Source organism: Saimiri boliviensis, chromosome 3 (genome assembly GCF_048565385.1).
Source record: "Saimiri boliviensis isolate mSaiBol1 chromosome 3, mSaiBol1.pri, whole genome shotgun sequence".
NCBI lineage: Eukaryota > Metazoa > Chordata > Mammalia > Primates > Cebidae > Saimiri > Saimiri boliviensis.
This window is the reverse complement of record NC_133451.1, coordinates 24,137,542-24,158,994: the sequence shown is the minus strand read 5'-3', so window position 1 is coordinate 24,158,994 and position 21,453 is coordinate 24,137,542. Positions and strand designations below refer to the sequence as shown.

General features: G+C 36.5%; 1 protein-coding gene across 1 annotated transcript in view; it reads left to right on the top strand.

Annotated features, from left to right (window-relative positions):
- SEPSECS (Sep (O-phosphoserine) tRNA:Sec (selenocysteine) tRNA synthase) overlaps positions 1 to 21,216 on the top strand; it is a 38,061-nt gene extending 16,845 nt beyond the window's left edge. Inside the window, exons 9-11 of the mRNA XM_003927484.4 lie at positions 14,898 to 14,991; positions 16,458 to 16,548; positions 18,053 to 21,216. Coding sequence (XP_003927533.3) covers positions 14,898 to 14,991; positions 16,458 to 16,548; positions 18,053 to 18,347 — 480 coding nt within the window. The 3' untranslated portion in view covers positions 18,348 to 21,216. The remainder of the gene's footprint in view (positions 1 to 14,897; positions 14,992 to 16,457; positions 16,549 to 18,052) is intronic.
- The last annotated feature ends 237 nt before the right edge of the window (positions 21,217 to 21,453 follow it).

The window sequence follows — 21,453 nt, the reverse complement described above, 5'->3', positions numbered from 1 at the left end:
GGTAAGAGTCATTCAGTAAATATTTAACTTGCTATATGTTTAATGAGCACATAGTATGTGTCAGGCATATAGGTATATAAAGATACAGCAGTCAATACAGTAGATAAAGATACTTGCTCTTGTGGGGCACACATTGCCTGTGGGGGAAACCAGCCATAAACAGGCAACATAATACAGAAATTACAAAGTTTGCCTGAAGGTGAAAAGTACTATGGAAAAAAGCAAGAACGGATTAAGGAGAATTTGGGGTGATAAGGTGGTGTTGGGAACTGATTTTTAAATACAGTGGTTAGGGCAGGCTTCGTTGAGAAGGTGGCTTTTTTAAGACAGTCTCAGTCTGTCCACCAGGCTGTAGTACAGTGGTGATATCTTGGCTCGTTGCAACCTCCGTCTTCTGAGTTCAAGTGATCCTCCCACCTCAGCCTCCTGAGTAGCTGGGATTATAGGTGTGTGGCACCATGCCCAGGTAGTTTTGATATTTTTAGTAGAGACAGGGTTTTTCCATGTTGGCTAGGCTGGTCTTGAACTCCTGACCTCACGTGATCCACCCACCTTGGCCTCCCAGAATGCTGGGATTATAGGCATGAGCCTCTGTGCCCAGCCCAAGACCATGACATTTGAGTGAACTTGAAGTTTGAGGGAATGTACACATATGATGGTGAAGTGTGATTCAGGCAGAAAGCCAGTATCAGGACCCTAGGCCAGATGTAGACCTTGTGTATTTGAGAAGCAGCAAGGAGGCCAGTGTGGCTGGAGCAAGGAGGAGAACTGTGGGAATTGAGGTCAGGGTGGTAATGAGGGTGGGGCTGATCACGTGGGGCCTTCTAGGCCACAGTAAGGTCTGTGTCTCCTACTCTGAATGAAATAGGGAGTCATTGGAGAGTTTGAATTGAGTAGAATGATCTAACATGCTTTGAATCCTCACATTGACTGCTGTCTTGATAATAGATTAGTGGTGCAAGGGTAGAAGCTGGATGGATACTTCTTAGGAGCTTTTTATAGTAGTTAAGAAGTGATATTGGCAGGGAGCTAGATGGTGGCAGTGGAGGTAATAAGAAGTGGTTAGAGTGTAGGTTTGTGTTGAAGATTGAGTGAGTAGGAGTTCCTGGTGGATGTTAGAGACAGGTAAAGAGTACCTCTGAGATTTTCTGAGGTTTTGGAGGAAGATTAGGAGTTCAGTTTTGGACAAAATTGAATTTGAATTGACCTTAAGATAGAGTTGCAAAGTAGAGAATAGGATATGTAAGAGAATTGGGCCAAAAATTAAAATTTGGAAGTTAATTGACCAAGAGACTAGATGAGATTGCAAGAGAGCAAGTCTAAGCAGAAAAGAGGTATAAGGACTGAGCTCTGGGGTGCTACAGCATTAAGAGGTCTGAGAAAAACAACCAGCAAAGGAGACTTAGAAGGAGCATTCAGTTAGGAGGAAGACCAAGAGTGTGGGGTCCTAAGTCTTCCCTTGGCATCCCTCAGATACCAAAACCTGCAGATACTCAAGTCCCATATATAAAATGACATAGTATTTTCATGTAACCTATGCATATCCTCCTGTATCCTTAAGTCATCTCTAGATTACTTAGAATACTGAATACAATATAAATATTATATAAGCAGTTGTTATACTGTATTGTTTAGGAAATAATGACAAGAGAAAAAGTGCATTTTCAGCACAGATGGAATGTTTTTTTCAAATATTTTTGATCCACACTTGGTTGAAGCTGTGGAGGCAGAACTCATGGATAGAGGACCAACATGTATTAAGGAGGAGGGAGTGATTAGCATAGCTAATGGCACTGATAGGTCAGGTAGGGTGAGCATTAAGATTTGACCATCGGTTAGAAAGCGTTCATTAAAAAATCATTCTTGGTCTTTCCATGCGAAGTTTGTGTTTATACAAATACCATATACATTCTTATAAATTTATGTACAGATGAAATAATTACACATAATACTGAGAACTTACTCTATGGAAGGCACTAAGTACATTTATATGTAAACATTTAATCCTCAAAATATTCCTGTGAGGTGTTGTCACCCTCATTTTCAGAGGAAATAGAGAAGTAACATATGAGGTGAATTGTGGAATATGGACTTAAATCTAGGCAATTTGGGTCTCTTGTTCTCTGTCTTCACCTCTAAATTCTACTGCCTTTTAAAATAAAGATAATAATCTAGCCTGGTTGCTATGGAGCTATTTATATGGCTATAAATCTCAAGTACAGGTCTACTAATATCTAAAGGAGACAAAAACAGTAAATAAATCTAGCTACTGTGGCCAAAAACACTCAGTTATATTTTAGAGAGGATATACGTTGTTTGCTGGTGCAGAATCACAGTCATTGGAGAACTGCTCCTCCCTGCCTCCAGGTAGTCTGCTGAGTCTGTCAATTACAGTATTCCTTCCTTCTCTTTTATAGGGTGGGCAAATAATCTGGCTAGCCTGGTTCACAGGCATGTGGAGATAGTGTCCTTCCAGTAGATTTGATCGATCCTTTAGAGACAGGACCTCTTGCTTTGCAGATAGTAAGCTGCAAGGATATAATCTTACAACTGCCAGGTGCCGTATTTCTAGCCATACCAAGAGAGACTTCTTGAGTCTAGGGAATATAAGAAGGAAAACATAATTAAGTCATTTGAGACTCTGTATCCAGCCATGTCTGCTTATAGACTGGGCTGTTAGATGAAGCAGTACATTCCCTTCTCTGTTTTAAACTAGATTTCTAATGCCGATACTTTTGATTCCCCTTATACCTTTAAGCCCTTATATCATTAAGTCTTTGACAATGTTTTCAACATTCATTTCTTTCCATTTCCACTGCTACCACTCCCTAATTTAAGTCCTTACCACATCACACCTGATGGTTACAATAATTTACTCACACTTCTCCTGTTCCCCAATCTTGGTCTACTCTAATTTGTCATATCATAGAGCAGTTTCAGGTTAATATTCTAAAGACACAACTCTTCAAATTGTTTTGCTTTGGGTTCTGGTTGCCTGCAAGACAAAGTTCAAACTCCTTAGCCTACCATAATGATCTTTTGTAATCTGATCCCTTTTAAAAACAGTGTTGGTCTGTACTCATACATTTATTAATTCCAGCAAATATTTATGTGTAGGCCCTAAAGTTAAATTCACAAACAAGACTGATTTAGTCTTTACTCCCATGGAAATTATAGTTTTGGGGGAAATTCTAGTTATTAAATAGTTACAAATTTGATGGGAATTATGAAAGGAAGGCAGAGTGTTTGAGAGCATCTATCACCAAACCCAGCTGGGGCACCTACCCCAGCTCTGGAAGGGTCAGGGAAAATCTCCCTGGAGAAAAGACAGTGCATTTATTCATTGAGATTCATGGTGTGGTCCTAAGGTAGTACTGACGGCTAGTAAAACTGTAAAACACTGAAAAAGTGTTTTAAACTGAGTCTAGAAAGCAAAGTATTATGCAGTCATTTGAGGGTTTATGTTTTGAGTCACTTTATAAAATTAGCTTTCTTTTAGGGTAGATTCAGTTTCATTAGGTCAGAAGGAGGGTTCAGACAATGCATTTTTAGCAAAATTTTCCTGTTGAATTTTGGTGCAAATTGATGTTTGATACTCCTTGTTTTGGGGCACATAGGTCACTTATATGCATAGCAGAAACTTGGAGAGGAAACATACAATGTTTTAGCATTTTAACACTTACACATAGATAAGTACTATTTTATGGTATTTGAGATGGAATGCGTAAATATCCCAAATATCAAAACTTGGAAATACAACATTAGTTGTGTGTTGGTTTCCTCCCTGTGTTCATGTGTTCTCATTGTTCAGCTCCCACTTTTGAGTGAGAACATGCGGTGTTTGGTTTTCTGTTCCTGCGTCAGTTTGCTGAGTGTAGTCTTCCAGCTCCATCCATGTCCCTGCAAAGAAAGTCATTTCATTCTATGACTGCATAGTATTTCATGATGTAGATGTATCACATTTTCTTTATCTAGTCTATCATTGATGGGCATTTGGGTTGATTCTATGTCTTAGCTATTGTGAGTGGTGCTGCAGTGAACATATGTGTGCATGTATCTTTATAATAGAATGATTTATATTCCTTTGGATATATATCCAGTAATGGAATTGCTGGGTCGAATGGCATTTCTGGTTCTAGATCTTTGAGGAGTCCCCACACTGTTTTCCATAATGGTTGAGCTAATTTACATTCCCATCAACAGTGTAAAAGCATTCCTATTTCACTGCAACCTTGCCACCATCTGTTGTTTCTTGACTTTTTAATGACCATTTTGACTGGCGTGAGATGGTATCTCACTGTGGTTTTGATTTGCATTTCTCTCATGATCAGTGATGTTGAGCTGATTGGTTTGTTTTTTTATGTGTGTCTTCTTTTGAGAAGTATCTGTTCATGTTCTTTGCCCACTTGTTAATGTGGTTGATTTTCTTCTTGTAAATTTGTTTAAGTTCATTGTAAACTCTGGATATTAGACTTTTATCAGATGGCTACTTTGCAAATTTTTTCCCCCATTCCGTAGGTTGTCTGTTTGCTCTGATGATAGTTTCTTTTGCTGTGCAGAAGCTCTTTTGTTTAATTAGATCACATTTGTCAATCTGTGCTTTTGATGTTTTTGTCATGAAATCTTTACCTGTGCCAGTATCCTGAATGGTATTGCCTAGATTTTCTTCTAGGGTTTTTATAGTTTGGGGGTTTACATTTAAGTCTTTAATCCATCTTGAGTTAATTTTTGTTTAATGTGTAAGGAAGGGGCTCAGTTTCAGTTTTCTGCGTATGGCTAGCCAGTTCTTCCAGCACCATTTATTGAATATAGAATCTTTTCTACATTGCTTGTTTTTCTCAGGTTTGTCAAAAATCAGATGGTTGTAGATGTGGTCTTATTTCTGAGTTCTCTATTCTGTTTCATTGGTCTATATGTCTGTTTTTGTACCAGTATGTACCAAGCTGTTTTGGTTACTGTAGTCTTGTTGTATAGTCTGAAGTCAGGTAGCATGATGCCTTTGTTCTTTTTGCTTAGGATTTTCTTGTCTGTACAGACTCTTTTTTGGTTCCATATGAATTTTAAAATAGGTTTTTTCTAATTCTGTGAAGAATGTCAATGGTAGTTTGATGGAAATAACGTTGACTCTATAAATTATTTTGGGCAGTATGGCCATTTTCATGATACTGATTCTTCCTATCCATGAGTATGGGATGCTTTGTGACTCTAATTTCCTTGAGCAGTGGTTTGTAGTTTTTCTTGAAAAGGTCCTTCACTTCCCTTTTCAGCTGTATTCCTAGGTATTTTATTTTCTTTGCAGTAATTGTGAATGGGAGTTTATTAATGATTTTTGGCTCTTTTTGTTTATTGATGTCGTATAGGAATGCTTGTGATTTTTGCACATTGATTTTCTATCTTGGGACTTTGCAAAAGTTGTTTATCAGCTTGAGAAACTTGGGCTGAGGCAATGAGTATAATATCTTGGTATAGTTTCTTGTCATCTGCAAATAGAGACAGCTTGACTTCCTCTCTTCCTATTTAAATGCCTTTCTTTTTTTCTCTTGCCTGATTGCCCTGGCCAGAACTTCCAATACTTGTTGATTGGTAGTGATGAGAGATGGCATCCTTGTCTTCAGCTGGTTTTCAAGGGGAATGCTTCCAGCTTTTGCCCATTGAGTATGGTATTGTCTGTGGGTTTGTCATAAATGGCTATTATTATTTTGAGGTATGTCCGTCAGTACCTAATTTATTGAGAGTTTTTAACATGAAGCAGTATTGAATTTTATCAAAGGTCTTTTCTACATCTATTGAGATAATCATGTGGTTCTTGTCTTTAATTCTGTTTATGTGATGGATTACGTTTATTGATTTGCGTATGTTGAACCAGCCTTGCATCCTGTGGATGAAGCCTACTGAGTCGTGGTGGATAAGCTTTTTAATATGCTGCTGGATTCGGTTTGCCAGGATTTTATTGAGGATTTTTGTGTCGATGTTCATCAGGGATATTGGCCTAAAGTTTTATTTTGTTTTGTTAATTTCTGCCAGGTTTTGATATCAGGATGATGTAGGCCTTGTGAAATGAGTTAGGGAGGAGACCCTCCTTTTCAGTGATTTGGAATAGTTTCAGAAGAAATGGTATCAGCTTCACTTTGTACCTCTGGAAGAATTCAGGTGTCAATGCATCTGGTCCTGGGCTGTTTTTTGTTGGTAGGCTATTAATTACTGCCTCAATTTCAGAACTTGTTACTGGTCTATTCAGGGACTCAGCTTCTTTGTGGTTCAGTCATGGGAGGGTATATGTATGCAGGAATTTATCCATTTCTTCTACATTTTCTAGTTTATTTTCACAGCGGTGTTTATAGTATTCTCTGATTTTTTTTTCTATTTCTGTAGGTCAGTGGTGATACCCTCTTTATCATTTTTTATTATGTCTATTTGATTCTTCTCTCTTTATTAGTCTAGCTAGCAGTCTATCTGTTTTATTAATTTTTCAAGAAACCAGCTCCTTGATTTGTTGATTTTTTAAAATGTTTTGTGTGTGTGTGTGTCTGTCTCTTTCAATTCCACTCAAGTCTTGGTTATTCTTGTCTTCTGCTAGTTTTGGGTTTTGTTTGCTCTTGGTTCTCTATTTCATTTAGTTGTGATGTTAGGACATTGATTTGGGATGTTTCTGGCTTTTCAATGTGAGCATTTAGTGCCATAAATTTCCCTCCTAACACTGCTTTAGCTGTGTCTCAGAGATGCCAATACATTATCTCTTTGTTCTCATTAGTTTCAAAGAACTTCTTGATTTCTGCCTTAATTTCATTGTTTACCCGGGAGTCATTCAGGAGCAGATTGTTCAGTTGTGTGGTTTTGAGTGAGTTTCTGAACCTTGAGTGCTAATTTAGTTGTTGTCTGAGAGACTGTTAGGATTTCAGTTCTTTTGCATTTGCTGATGAGTGAAATTTTAAGATTTCTATATGCTGTCATTATAATGCCAAATAAACATGTTATTTAGTATTTCTTGCTTTTGTTCTTCTTGAATTGAAACCATAAATAATAGTAATGTGCAATGTTTACTACAATAAACTAATAAAGTATCTGGAGTAATTTTGTAGTTAAACTTACTTAATCAGTAAATTAAACTGAGAGTTTTTGAGTGTACTCCTAAAAATTACTATTATAGGTTTGAAATGAAACTTAGTGCTTAATTATGAGTACTTTGGTAGGCTAATACCCCCCTTGGAATTTGCCATCCATCCCTCTATTCTTAGTATCCCTTACCTGATATATAGTAATGCTTGTCCTATGTTTGTTGAATGAATGAACACAAAGTATTTAAGAACACCTGAGCCAAATGTTGTATCATCATCTCCTATTTTACACAGTAAGTATCTTTCTGGAAAATTAGTAAGAAAGCAAATTTTATACACACACACACATACACTATACACACACACACACACACACACACACACACACACATTTTTTTTTAAAGATATGGGGTCTAAGCAGTTCTCCTCAGCCTCCGAAGTAGCCAAGACTATAGGCACGTACCTCTGTCCAGTTGCAAATATTATTTTGATACTAATTTCCATTATGAATTCTATGTTCTTTTTTGGGGTCTCATTCTGTCACCAAGGCTGCAGTGCAGTGGCATGATTATAGCTCACTGCAGCCTCGACCTCCTTGGGTTCAGGTGATCCTCTCACCTCAGCCTCTTGAGTAACTGGTGTTCATGGGTTCACACCACCATGCCCATCTAATTCTTTTTTTTTTAACTTTCTTTAGAGACAGGTTTTCACCGTGCTGCCCAGTTTGGTCTTGAACTCTCAAGCTCAAACAGTCCTCCTGCCTCAGCTTCCCAGAGTGCTGGGATACAGGCGTGAACCACTACACCCAGCCTATTCTTTTTTAAGGAATAATCTACTGTATAATTTTATCTTCTTATAAAAACATTTCTCTAAATATTCAACTATATGGATATAGTTGAAAACTTGTGAAAAGGAATGGCGATTACCTGTTGTATATAACAGGCATCGTACTTCCTGCCTAGCAGAAGCACTTTTCTAACCTTAAGATTTTGGAATTTATAATTTTAGGGATTTTGTCATCTTTTTGGAAACCGTTATGTCTTGATTGTTCTTTCTTGTGACATTGATGTTTTGACTTTTAAGATTTTCAACTACGGCCGGGCGTGGTGGCTCACGCCTGTAATCCCATCACTTTGGGAGGCTGAGGCGGGTAGATCACGAGGTCAAGAGATTGAGATCAGCTTGGTGAAACCCTGTCACTACTAAAAATACAAAAATTAGCTGAGTATGGTGGTGTGTGCCTGTAGTTCCAGCTATTTGGGAGGCTGAGGCAGGAGAATTGCTAGAACCCGGGAGGTGGAGGTTGCAGTGAGCTGGGATTGCGCCACTGCACTCCAGCCTGGCAACAGAGCGAGACTCCACCAAAAAAAAAAAAAGATTTTCAGCTGCTTGTAGATTATTCCAAAGCCCCATGCATGTGTACATTTTGCTTAGCATAAATGAAAATCCGCCTGCTTTGAGAGTGACCTGTAGCAATATGTAGCTTAGCTAGTGAGTGAATCCAGCAGGCAGTTCAGTTTCATTGGGACTTTGTTCTTTATTGTCATTGGGTAAACACTTTATGGGAGAAATTTATGTTGGAGTAATATTCATGAATTGGATGCCTTCATCTCAGATATTAGGAGTTAACTTTCTTTGTAACATACAGAAATTTGTTCTTTTCCTTTTATCTAGATTTACAGAGTAGAATAGAATAAACAGGAATAGGACAAGAACAGGGTTATAGGTACAATGTATTATCATGTGTCTATAGGCATCCTGCTAGCTAACTTTAGTGTTTTTTTTTTTTTTACTCTTGAAGACTTTTTTAGGCTAGGGGAAAAATAGGTGGGTGGGGAGCTAACATTTTTATGAATGTCTGCTGTATGCCAGGAACTGTGCTAGATTCATTTTATTTATTATTTTCTGTAACACCCAGAGCAAGTGTATGAGGTAGGAATTATCCCCATTTTGCAGATAAAATTGAGGCCCAGAGTAGTTAAGTACTCACCCAGGTATCACATATAAGTACCAAAATTGCCATTGAAACCCAAGTCTGTGTGATGGTAAAGTCTCGGCACTTTCTGTCTTATCACTCACTCTCTTCTCACTGCTTCCAGTCACTCATCCAATGTTGCTCTGTGCTAGGCTTTTGAGCCATAAAAATGATGATCTTGTGACCTTTCCACTCTATCTAGTGGAGGTGTGTAAAACCCCAAAGGTTCTCTAATGTACTAATTGGTTTTATTTAAAATTCTATGTATAGAATTTATTTATAAGAGAGAATATCTATAGGAGTAGTTTTCAAAGTATTTGCCCATTTGAGAACTCTGTCACTGTTAAGTTAAAGTTTACTTTTTTAACAATTTCATTCAGTAGGCAGGTTTTTCTGTTGAAAATGTGGATGTCCTCCATAAACCATAATTGCATCTATGTAGCATAAATATTGTTTTTTTATTGGATTTGTTGCAGAAATAAGGGCCTCTTTTGTTTAAATGGACTTGCTTTTGAACTGTGAAAATTTAATCGTGATAGTTTATTGGTTCAGCTCTGGAGAAGCTGAGGCAAAGCTATTTTGCTCCAGCCAGAGCTATTTATATACCATCACTGAGAGCTCCTTTTTATATTATTGGTGTTATTGTGTACTAAAAAAAGGAATGTTAGAAGAAAACTTAGGATTTTTTTTTTTATTCTATGCCCTTACTCACCACGATGGTATTTTTAGAGGTTATTTCATCTAGCTGTATCTATTCAGAAAAGGCTTTATCTTTTTCACAGTAGTGGCAGACAAGATCTCAGCTTGAAGTCATTCCTTCTTAAGCTTTCTTTTTTAAAGGGTGAAAGGATCAGAGAGAGTGGAACTGTGTGTGTGAATTGAGCCTCTTTGTCCTTATCCCCTTCCTGATCAACACATTTGCTTCATCCAGGGGAGAAATAACTATGAATTTAACCCCTTTTCTAAAAGGGGTTAAAACGTAGACTGTTTCTTTTAGGTTATCTATGTGGAAAGAAAGTCTGTGGCCTTAGAAGTTTATCCTCATTTCTGTTTTGCTTCTGGAGAAGATCATTATTCAGTTTTGCTTTCCTTTTAGAAGAGTGATTTACTGAACAGGGCAGTCAGGTAATCATTCATTGTTGCAAATATCTGCTGAATTGGATAAGTGGAAGAATAACAGCACCGTGGCTGCTCCAGTGGCTGGAACTTGTGAGCTAAAAACTGGGGGACAAAGTAAGTTTTAAAAGAACCATTATACACTTCAAACAATGTCCTTATAACAGAGCGAAGTTTGGAAACACTAGTAAATTTGCGGCCATATAAGTGGAGTAGTTGAATCTCCACAGAAGCATCTAATTTCAGCCCATATATGGGGCCTTAGCACCTTGAATGCAGATGGGGGTAGCCTCGGAGTCAAGACTTGTCGAGTGCATATGGATCCTCATAGCTGGTCACAGTTGTATGGCCTCATAGACAACAGCATGTTGTATTTAGTACTGTTTTCCTCGAATATGGACATCTGTCTGCCTTGATATTTACCTTCTGTTGGTCATCCATCCATCCATTCATGTTGTCTTTGAAATAGTAGACTACCGGTTATGTTTCTTTTGGTTTATTACCTGCCTTATGAGATATATTGTAATAATATGTGAGGTTCCATTTTTATCTTATCCTATAACATGAAATGGTATGTTTCCAAAGACATGATTACATAAGACTATTTCACTTAAAATTTAGTGGATTATGTACGTCTTTGGATTCTGGGAGGGACAGCCTAGATGTCGGATTTCGTGACTGCAAATTAATTTGCAAAAGGCTCTGTGAAGGATAATACTTAATATAATTCAAGATCTCTTCCATTAACACCTTGAACTATGGTGTAAAGTTTTGTATTTTTATTCTAGAAATACAGCTGACATTAGCATTCAGGTATATAGTTCAGTTTATCTCTAGTGAAAAGTCTTTTACAATTAAGTTAAATACAGCACAAAGAACATGGAAAATCAATAATATTTCATTTCATTTAAGTAAGATCTTTCTATATACACTTGCTTGGGTTGCTTATAAATTTCTTTCTTTACAGAAGTATTTTATAATAGATGTCAGTTACAGATTTAACTGTAGCAAAAAATAGTACAGGTTCTGTAGTAGCTTTAATATATCAGGTAAAAAACTGCTTAGCTAAGTATCAGTGTAGAATAGTGGTGTAGTCTCCTAAACGATATTTTTAAAGTGTAGTAATATTAATAGGAGAGCATTTAGGAGTATAACGTGGAATATTGTAGAATTCAGCATACTGTGCTTGAAGATATTTAAAATGTATTTGCTTATTGGTCTATTTATCATAACCCTTTACACAGAGTAGACATACTACAAATATTTGTTGATGGGTATGAACTTGCATCAAAAATTTTTTAAATCTAATTACTCTCCTACTAGTGATATGAGATTTAATTACTTGAGTGTTATCTTTGTAGTCTAAAAATACTATCCTAATATTACCTGCAGTTCAAACTGAATTCTCGTGGCGTTAGCAAGTGATTGATAGAACTGGTTAAAACTAATTTGTTAGAGTATTAGAAGTTGAACATTGGGCAGATTCACTTTCTTAATAGCCATGTATACATCAGTTAGTTTAAAAGCACCCTCTAGGGGTGTTACTAAGGAAACATTTCCTTCTTTTTTCAGAAATAGCTAACGTGAGTACAAATTAACTACTCATCAGATTCTGCTTATTCACAAATGTGACCACATTGGTATTTAATGTGGCTGCCAAAGTAGATAGAATAGTATTTTAAATTGTCTTCACCACTGAAATATGTAAACTGGAGAAAATTTTGCTTCATTAATATATGCTTGAGGGTAAATGAAGGATGGATGTGGGTTGTTGTTGTTGTTAGGTGGCTTTTACAGGTAGGGCTCTGTAAAAGGCATTTCCTGCCTGTGAGATTTGTTTCTGCTTAAGGGAGGTTGATGAATTTCAGAGTAAATCAGATAGACAGAAGCCAGTTAAGACTTTGGTAAATAACATAAGTGAAGAAAAATAAGCATTTAATATCTAAATGAAAATACGTAACTGCTTTAAAAATACTCAGCATTTAAATTTGTAACCTAATTATAGGAGATGAAAATATATAAATGAAACAGGAATTCTCCTCTTTATTAACCCTGGCGTGGTACTGAAAAATTATGAATTGTTCTAATTGCTGGAAAAACTGTTGATTTGTTCCATTTGATTATCTTATTGTTTCACTTTTCATAGTATGGGAATATTAGTTTAAGAAGGAGGGACCAGAGCCGGCACGGTGGCTCACGCCTGTAATCCTAACACTTTGGGAGGCCAGGGTGGGTGGATCACCTGAGGTCAGGAGTTAGAGACCAGCCTGACCAACATGGTGAAACCCCTTTTCTACTAAAAATACAAAACTTAGCCAAGCGTGGTGGCGCACACACCTGTAATCCCAGCTACTCTGGAGGCTGAGTCAGGAGAATCGCTTGAACTCTGGAGGCGGAGGTTGCAGTGAGCCAAGATCGGGCCACTGTACTCCAGCCTGGGCAACAAGAGTGAAACTCCATCTCAAAAACAAAAGGAGGGACCAAGATACACAACACACAACACACACACACACACACACACACACACACACACACACAATGTTTTTTTGAGACAGAGTTTTGCTCTGTTGCCCAAGCTGGAGTGCAGTGGCATGATCTTGGCTCACTGCAACCTCCGCCTCCCAAGCTCAAGTGAATCTCATGCCTCAGCCTCCGGAGTAGCTGAGACTACAGGTGCCCACCACCACACCTGGCTAATTTTGTATTTTCAGTAGATATGGGGTTTTACCATGTTGGCCAGGCTGATCTCAAACTCCTCACCTCAAGTGATCCACCCACCTCGGCCTCCCAAAAATGCTGAGATTATAGGTGTGAGCCACCGCTCCTGGCCCAGGATATTTTTATATGTCTAAGAAAAGGTGTTTTTTGTTTGTTTCTGGAAATGCTAATGACATTTGTCTCTTTAAATATTTCTCTATACTTTAAATAACAGAAGAGAAAGGCTTATCATATATAACTAACATTTATTAATAGCTTCATTAGTTATGGCCACTGTAGATGTTAACTTTTTGACTATAAAAGGAATGAATTAGTTTTAGTGATATAAGATTTTTATAATTCCAACATTCTGATAATTAATCTTATATCCTAAAATTTTAAAATGATAATTCAAAAATTTTTAGGTCAGAGTATAAAATATATGTACTGATTGACAGAAGTGAAAATGGTTTTGGTCTTAAGTAGACTCATTAATAATTCATAAACCTGGTAGGAATTTTCCTCTTAATCTTTACCTAACAAAAGATGGAGTTAGTCATCTGTGTGCTTCAGGCATGAAAAAATTCCTCTGGGACTCAGTGTGGGATCAGAGCATCTTGGCCTTTGAAGCTGGAGAAGTGTCATTTCTTGCTGTCTCCACTTGGGTACTCTGTGAGCCCCCAGCTGTTTGGTGTATCCTTAGAGTTTATATGTTTTGTCTGTGATTAGAGGAGCTCAGTGCAAATGGGTTTGTTTAGCTGCAGATGCAGTTGGGCAGATACAGATTTCAACACTTTTTAAAGGTCTTATAAGGAGAACAAAGTAAAATTGTAGGTCAAATAGTTGCCAACTTAATATTGACTTAGAATTATTAAACTACCACTTATGTGACATTTGATACTTGTATATTTTTATTGTATTTTCTACTATTGAATATATTTCATTTTTCAGAGTGGGACAATTTTTAGTTTTAGTGGCCTTTTTTTCTGTTTTGTTACCCAGGCTGGTGTTGAACTCTTGAGCTCAAGCTTGGACTATGGGAGTTGGTGTATTCTTTTTAATTGATTAAGGGGATTGTTCATTTTAATGTTGTGTGATTTAAAGGAAGCACATTTATAAACTACCTTTTCCTAAACAACTTGCATACTAAAGTCTGGCACATTTTTCTTGGTGTTGGGGCAGTGGTGGTAAAGAAGACTAAGTCCTCATCTTCAGGAATTTTTTCCCTTGTAATAGGTAGTAATAGGCAATATTCATTTAAGCAAGTATGTGAGATAATTTCAGATAAAGTATAGTGAAGGAACCAAAGTAGGTAGTATGTTGGAAGGAGATTGGAATTGGGAAAGAAATTGGCAGAGTTGCAAAGCTGTTTTAATAGTGAAGTTAACCAAAGAAGGTGTCTTTAGCATTTGACTTGGGGAATGATCTAGGAAATGCAGAGAGTTGCAGGCACAAAGACTTGGACACTAGAATGATTGGAAAGAGGCTAATGTAACTGGTGTGTAGTGGCCAGGGGAAATGATAGTAACTAGGTTGAGTATATTGGCTGGGTCACATGATGTGCAGCCTTAGAGATGAAGACTGTGGCTTTTTAATAGTTATAGGAGGAAGTCATCAGGGGAGGGAAATGAACTAGTGTGCTTTTGAAAAGACCTATCTAGTCTCTAAGTATAGAACAGATTATAGAAGAGTGGAGAACAAGCAGACAAATCTTTTAGGATCTGTTGCTGTGTCCAGGGAAGAGGTTGATGGCTACGTGGTCCAGAGTGGTAGGTCGGGAAGTTCTGAGAACAAGATGGATTTGTGATAGATACCTAATAGTGAAGGAAGAAAATGTGCTGATTTTTTGCCTTTACTGAAATCCTGTGGCTTCTGATATTTGTGGCAGCTTTGAATTTCACTGTATTGTGGCAAAGGAGAGAATTGGTTTTAGGGCAAATGGATGAGTTAATTTACAGTGTAGACTTCATACCAATCAGATTTTTATCTTACTAAATCTGGCAAGTTGCAGTAGATATTTGATTTGTTTTAAATGTGACATTTTATTGTTGCAGGAAATGTTTTCATATTTGTCCAACCAAATAAAGAAGTTGTCAGAAGCCTACAATGAAAGACTGTTGCATACACCTCACAATCCCATATCTTTAGGTAATTTCTTCTTTCCTAAAGAAAAACAAGTATTACAGTCCATCTCTAGGAAGAAGCTGCTATTTCTAGAAAGTGAGAGAACTCCTTCTGGTTATAATGATATTTCTAAATTCATCACAGTATTTTAATTTGTAAATTGAAGAAGTTTAGCCTTTTGAAATGCTTTAATATATTTCTAAGATAGAGCCAATGCACTGAGAGAATGAGAATCAGCATTATTATAATGAATATGCAGAAAATACTTAAAGTCCTGTTTCTAACCAGAACTCTAGTTATAAATAATTAAAACTTTCTCCAGGTCAGGTGTGGTGGCTCATGCCTGTAATCCTAGCACTTTGGGAGGCCAAGGTGGGAGGATCACGTAAGCCCATGAGCTCAAAACCAGCCTGGGCAACATAGGAGACCTTGTTTCTGTTAGTTAAACTAAACAAATAAATAAAACTTTCTCTAGTTAACAAAACACCAACATATCAGGAATTAAATCTTATGTTGTTTTTAATGCCATTATCGCTTATTTTCTTTAGCCTATGGATGTTAGAGAAATCTGTATTTATGATAATTTCACTTGTATATATAAGGACTATGTGTTTTTGTCATGTAATATAGAGGCTACTATAAACAATAATATAAATATTGACTTTTATTCACTTAATTATCTTTTAAGCTTCAAATTACCTCCTTTTAAATTGTGAATATATGTAATATAATGTTTCATATTTTACGTTTATCTGAAGAAAGTAAGGAAAGTGAATCATTTCTAACTGAAGCCTTTTTTAGGAATGGGCTTCTACAGAATACCATTTGAACACCAATATATAATAAAAATCACCCCAATCAGTCTTTGCTGTTTTGTGATCTATGTAGATGTTATAGAAGGTGATACTGTGTAGCTTGAATTCTGGTTCTTCCATGTACTAGCCTGTGACCTCCTTTTCCCGCACATGCAAAATTGCTAAATGATTGGTTGAGTTTGTGCAGCATCTAGCATGGTGAGTCGTCGGTAAATGTAGCTACGAGTGGTGCTATGTATGCAATCCAATTTACCCGCACAGCCTCAGAATGACCATTCCCATTTCTATATGCAGAAGTTGATCTTACTTAGTTTTATATATGTACTGAAATCTCTCCCACATTCTCACTTTACAAATTTTTTTAAAACTTGGTTGGATTTGAATGAACAGCCATGCTGATGATGTTATTGTTCCACCTATTTAGTTGGAAAAATTTACTCTCTGGAAGGATGGTATGGAAATTCTGTTTCATATTCTGAGATGTTAATTTGCATTAAAATATTATTGTCTGATATGTGAAAAAAATCCCTTCTGTAATTCATTAAGTACATTAAAGTGAAATTGTGCCACTTGACAATGAATAAAAAGTCATGTCTTCATCATTACTATTGTTATTATTGAGTGATTTTTATGCCAGTAAACCAAGGCTTATTGGGATACTTTTTTCTTTTTCAGCTGTGACACTTAAAACATTAGATAAACACCATGACAAAGCTGTCACTCAGCTTGGCTCTATGCTTTTTACCAGACAGGTTTCTGGAGCCAGGTACGTATGTTTAAAAGAGACGTGGGTTTATTTGGCTTTTCAAAGTTAATTCCAATAAAGTATCTTTCCTCAACAATGGTCCCCCAAGTATATGCTGAACTATACCTGTGACTTCATCATGGAGTAAAGAATGATGAGTTAGAGAATCTGTAAGGCTACTATATGCCCACCTGTGGACTGCTTCTGCCTGAAATAGTCACAAAAAGTCAAAAAAAGGATCTGTAAGGCTACTGTGTGCCCACTTGTGGACTGCTTCTGCCTGAACCTTGTTTGTTTTCATAGACGTACAGAAACAAAGTTTTATTACATCTCTACACAGATTTTTTGTCTTTATTTCCTTTGTTAGAAGATCTTCGGCGAGTCACAGTATGGCATTAGAAATAAGTCATCTTCATCACTAAATTGAAGTGAAAGTGTTGTTAAGGAAAAGCCTTCTTCCTAAACTAAAAAAAAGATTATGCAACCCTTGCCTATCTAACTGCCTCAGAAAATTGTATTTTTTCCTTTACAAATATACACGGCCTGAAAGTGAATCTCATTTTTCATTTTAGATTTGATGAGGTCAGAGAAAAATGACTTGAAAAGAAATATCTGTTGTAAATACTTTTCTTTACATGCTTCTGTTAAAGAATTTTTCTTTAACTATCAGAAGATAGAGATTTTATATCACAGGACAACTTTTTAAAAGTAAAATCTTAGATTAATTTACTTTTTACCTTGATGAACTCTTATCTATATGCAGTATAGTTTTGACACTTCTAAAATGATTTTCTTGACTTTACTTTTAGTATGGCCACTATTTGTCTCTATGTTTAGGTTGAGCTTAATTGACTCCTTAAAAAAATGATTAAACTATTAGAAATCTGCTTATGTCTAATATGCCAGTGAACTAAAGTTTTAAAATGCAGGTGCCTTTGCTGAATATTACTGTTTGCTGACCACCACCCCACTATAAACGGTTACATAACTTCTTCTGGATCTTTGCTTTAAAACTGTCCATTGCAAAGCATTGATCAGATAGACTTAGTTTATTGATTATTTGAGGTAACACATGACAGTTACAGTGGTTTGACTTGCAAATTTTAATATTTCAGTAAACTGTGCCTATATGAAGTAATTTTCCAGATTTGGCACAAAACCAAATAATTTTCCTTTTACCTCTTTGAAGAAGATGTAGAGGTGTTTGAGATTCCTAGAGCTTCAAGTAAAGAGAAAAAGATACTGGCAAAAATAAAATAAATAAAAAGAGATTCCTAGAGCTTTTAGATCTTTCAGAGAAGATAAGTAAATGATAATCATAAGGCAGAATTTTTCTGTGTAAAAAAGTGTGTTATAGAATCATTCTAAAGTCAACCCAGTCTATTTTCGTAGGTTATGATTTATGACTGTTTTTAAACTTCTTAATAAGTGGATATAAGGCTTTGTAACACATATCTTTTGTTTATGGGTGACAATGTGTTACCATTACCAGACATATTAAATTGGTAAATCTTTCCTCTTTCAGGGTTGTGCCTCTTGGGTCTCTGCAAACTGTGAGTGGCTATACTTTCAGAGGCTTTATGTCACATACAAATAATTACCCTTGTGCTTACCTCAATGCTGCATCAGCCATCGGAATGAAGATGCAGGATGTGGACCTGTTCATAAAGAGACTTGACAGCTGTTTAAAGACAATAAGAAAAGAACAAAGTAAAGAGAGTGATGACAATTACGACAAAACTGAAGATGTGGATATTGAAGAAATGGCTTTAAAACTAGATAATGAACTTCTTGACACACAGCAGGATGCTTCTTCATGACATGCGGAGGGTTTCTTCTTGATCATTTGAAAGAAATGATAAAGCTGTAGCACAAGCAAGTAGTTTAAAGACAAGACTTGAGATTTTTGAATTGAGAATTTTATGGAGAATATTCAGTCAAGGAGTAGACTGTTGTCTGAACTAGCCATTGATGATTGTTAAGTTTTCCATTCTTAGACTGCTTCAATCCTTGTGATCCTTAACAGGTTATAATATACAACTAGCATTTTTCTAATTGTTAGCGTATCTGTCAGTTAAGCCTCATGGCTCAGATAATTTTTACTAGTGTAATGACAGTAATATTACCTTCAATTATTTTTGAAATGCAGATCACACAGAATTGAGAAAGGTCTCTTATGCTACTAATTACTAGTTGTTGAAATGTGTAAGTCACAATGTGCCTGTAAATTGGACATTCACCGGGGAAGCAGAGTCAAGATACAAACTTCCATTTTGACCCAAAAGCAGTGGTTCTCAACTGGGGATGATTCACTTATCTGAACAGCATCTGTGGACATTTTTGGTTGTCACAACCGGTGGGATGCCGTTAGCATCTAGAGGATACAGGCCAGGGTGCTGCTCAACATCCTACAATGCATGGACAACTCCCCACAAAAAAGAACCCAGCCCAAAATGTCAGCAGTGCTGAAGTTGAGAAATACTCCTCTAAAGTAGATAAACTCCTTGAGTAAAGAGAAGTTTACCATAGCAACTTTAATTATTCAATAGTACTTCAAAGAAGATAGTTTTATAAATGTCATCAAATATAGAGAATCTTAAGTGATAACCAGGGTCACGGGTTCTAAACATGTCATTATAGTACTGGTGCATTTTTCCATTTGGGTAAGGGAAACCATTATTCCACTTACTGTTTTTGCTTTAAGCAGCCTGTGAATATTGGTTAGTTTGTTCAGATGTTGTGCACAGACATCATCAAAATTGGCTAACATGGGTATTTTTGAGCATATTTTTGCTAGGGAGGTGAAAATCACATAGTGTGATAAACAGGGGTATTGCCCCCTTTCTGCCCATGTGTTCATTTTTCTAAGTCTGAAATTCCAGACCTACTTGCATTAACAGTAATTTTTGTTGTTAATTTAAGAAATAGACTGATATGTCATAGCCTGAAGAGTTACTGAAGCTTCTAAACATGCCACCATGCCAAAGCCATGTTTCTCAAAACCAGCTCTGTGGATCATTGTTCCCAAAAGGTGCTCATGGGGAGAAAATGTTCTGTAGACAAATAAATTTGGGAGCCACCTTTGCAAACCTGCCTGTTGGCATATTAAAGGCTCTAAGAATTGCTTCTCTAGCTAACCCAGTTTGAATATGTCCTTATCCAAAGGGAAACTTATTTTTTAACGTGAAGTATTTATTAACAGCCCATTGAACATACTTTTAAGAACACTACAGTAGAGAATGGTATGTTGCCTTCTGGGTTACATTTTTCTTTATTGATTTGCCATTGTAACGTATATATAAGGGATTTTTTGGTATTTTGGTGACATTGTACATTGTCCCAGACTGTTTGTAAACATGAGCTCAGATAGATACCTCTTCCTTTAATGTGTAAGGTAGACTCCTATGGTCACTGGCTTGACCATCTTGGAAGGCAATACTATTTCGAGATAAAGTTTTTAAGTATGAATATCACAAAGTTTACTTTAAAATGTATTTATTTTATCTTTGGGGCTCAAACGTTTAAAAAAATTTACATAGTTGTAATAACTCGTTAAAAGGGAATAAATACCGGATTAAAAAGTGTAAATTTTTAATGAGAACTTGGGACTAAATTGCAGAGCCAATAAAGCTGAAGAGTTGCAACCTCTAGAGTCAAGAAAAGCATTGAAATGATGTTGCAAATGTAAATGCTGGCAGTGCAGCTTACCACACATGTAAGCCAAAATTGTTTTATAGAGCAAGTGATCTATATTGTTGTGATCATCATTTAGCTTACGAAAGGCCGGAGCTGGGAGACTGGCAAATGTTTTCTCATCTGCAGTTTATCAGCAGTTCTTGAGCTTCAGCTGCTGAATAGATAATAATTCTAATTGAAGATAAATTACATGAACTCACATGTGAATGATAGATATGTTACAGCATTTCATTCCTGATGCATAAAATCAGCTGTGGTTTTTATTATTAACCCTTTCTTTTTCCGTTTTGGAATTCCAGCTCTATTCCTCCTGGCTTAAAATTTGACTCTGAGATCACGGAATTCACAACAGTTTTCAGAGAGTTCGGCCTATTCAGGCTTTCCTTGGTCCTCACCCTAGTGTCATTTTCCCTTACTCCCATTTCCACATATAAGTATTAAAAAGGATGCGTTTATTATAATTTGCTAGTACTGATTGGTAAGCCTCATAATTGGCCTTTGTTATATTTGCACTGTGACAAAGGCAGTGGATGATACATTTCCAATCATTGCTGAAGATAACCTCTTCTATCTTTCTGACCCAACTACCCTTATTAAAACTACCAGGTAAAATTTTGCAGTTAGATTTTTGAAGCCATTGGGGTATGGCCGTCTGCCTAGAAAAGAAAATTGAGAAACAGGATATTCTTTTAGTCTCTCCACAATGTGTTACTTACACATGGCAGGGAAAGGAATTTTAAATCAAACCCACAATTTGGTTCTTAGGTCTTCTGCTGATGAATTCTCAGTCTATCAGGGAATGATATGTGACACCAGCCTTAGGAACCTGGTGTTTGACTGTAAATCTTTCTGTTGAGCTTTTTGTATTAGTTGAATGAAGTTATAGAATATGAATCATTGAACGCAGTTCTGTTCAGCCAATAGGCACTTGATATACAGAATGGTAAATTTAAATATAAATTAAATTTTTCTAATATTATGATCAGTATTTAACTCCATTGTGGTTCTGTGTCTTTAACCACCTCATAAGAAGAAGTCTCATTGAGGACTGGACTACAGAATGTGCTTGTATTTTTAGACTGTCTGTGGCTTCCATAGATTTTAGTAAAATTTAAACAGCGATCATTTGTGTTTACTGTTGATGTTACTTTAATTTTGAATTAGCAGTTCATCCTGACAGTTATATTCAAGTGTCCTTTCACAGAGGAAAATAACCAACAGCTGAAAACA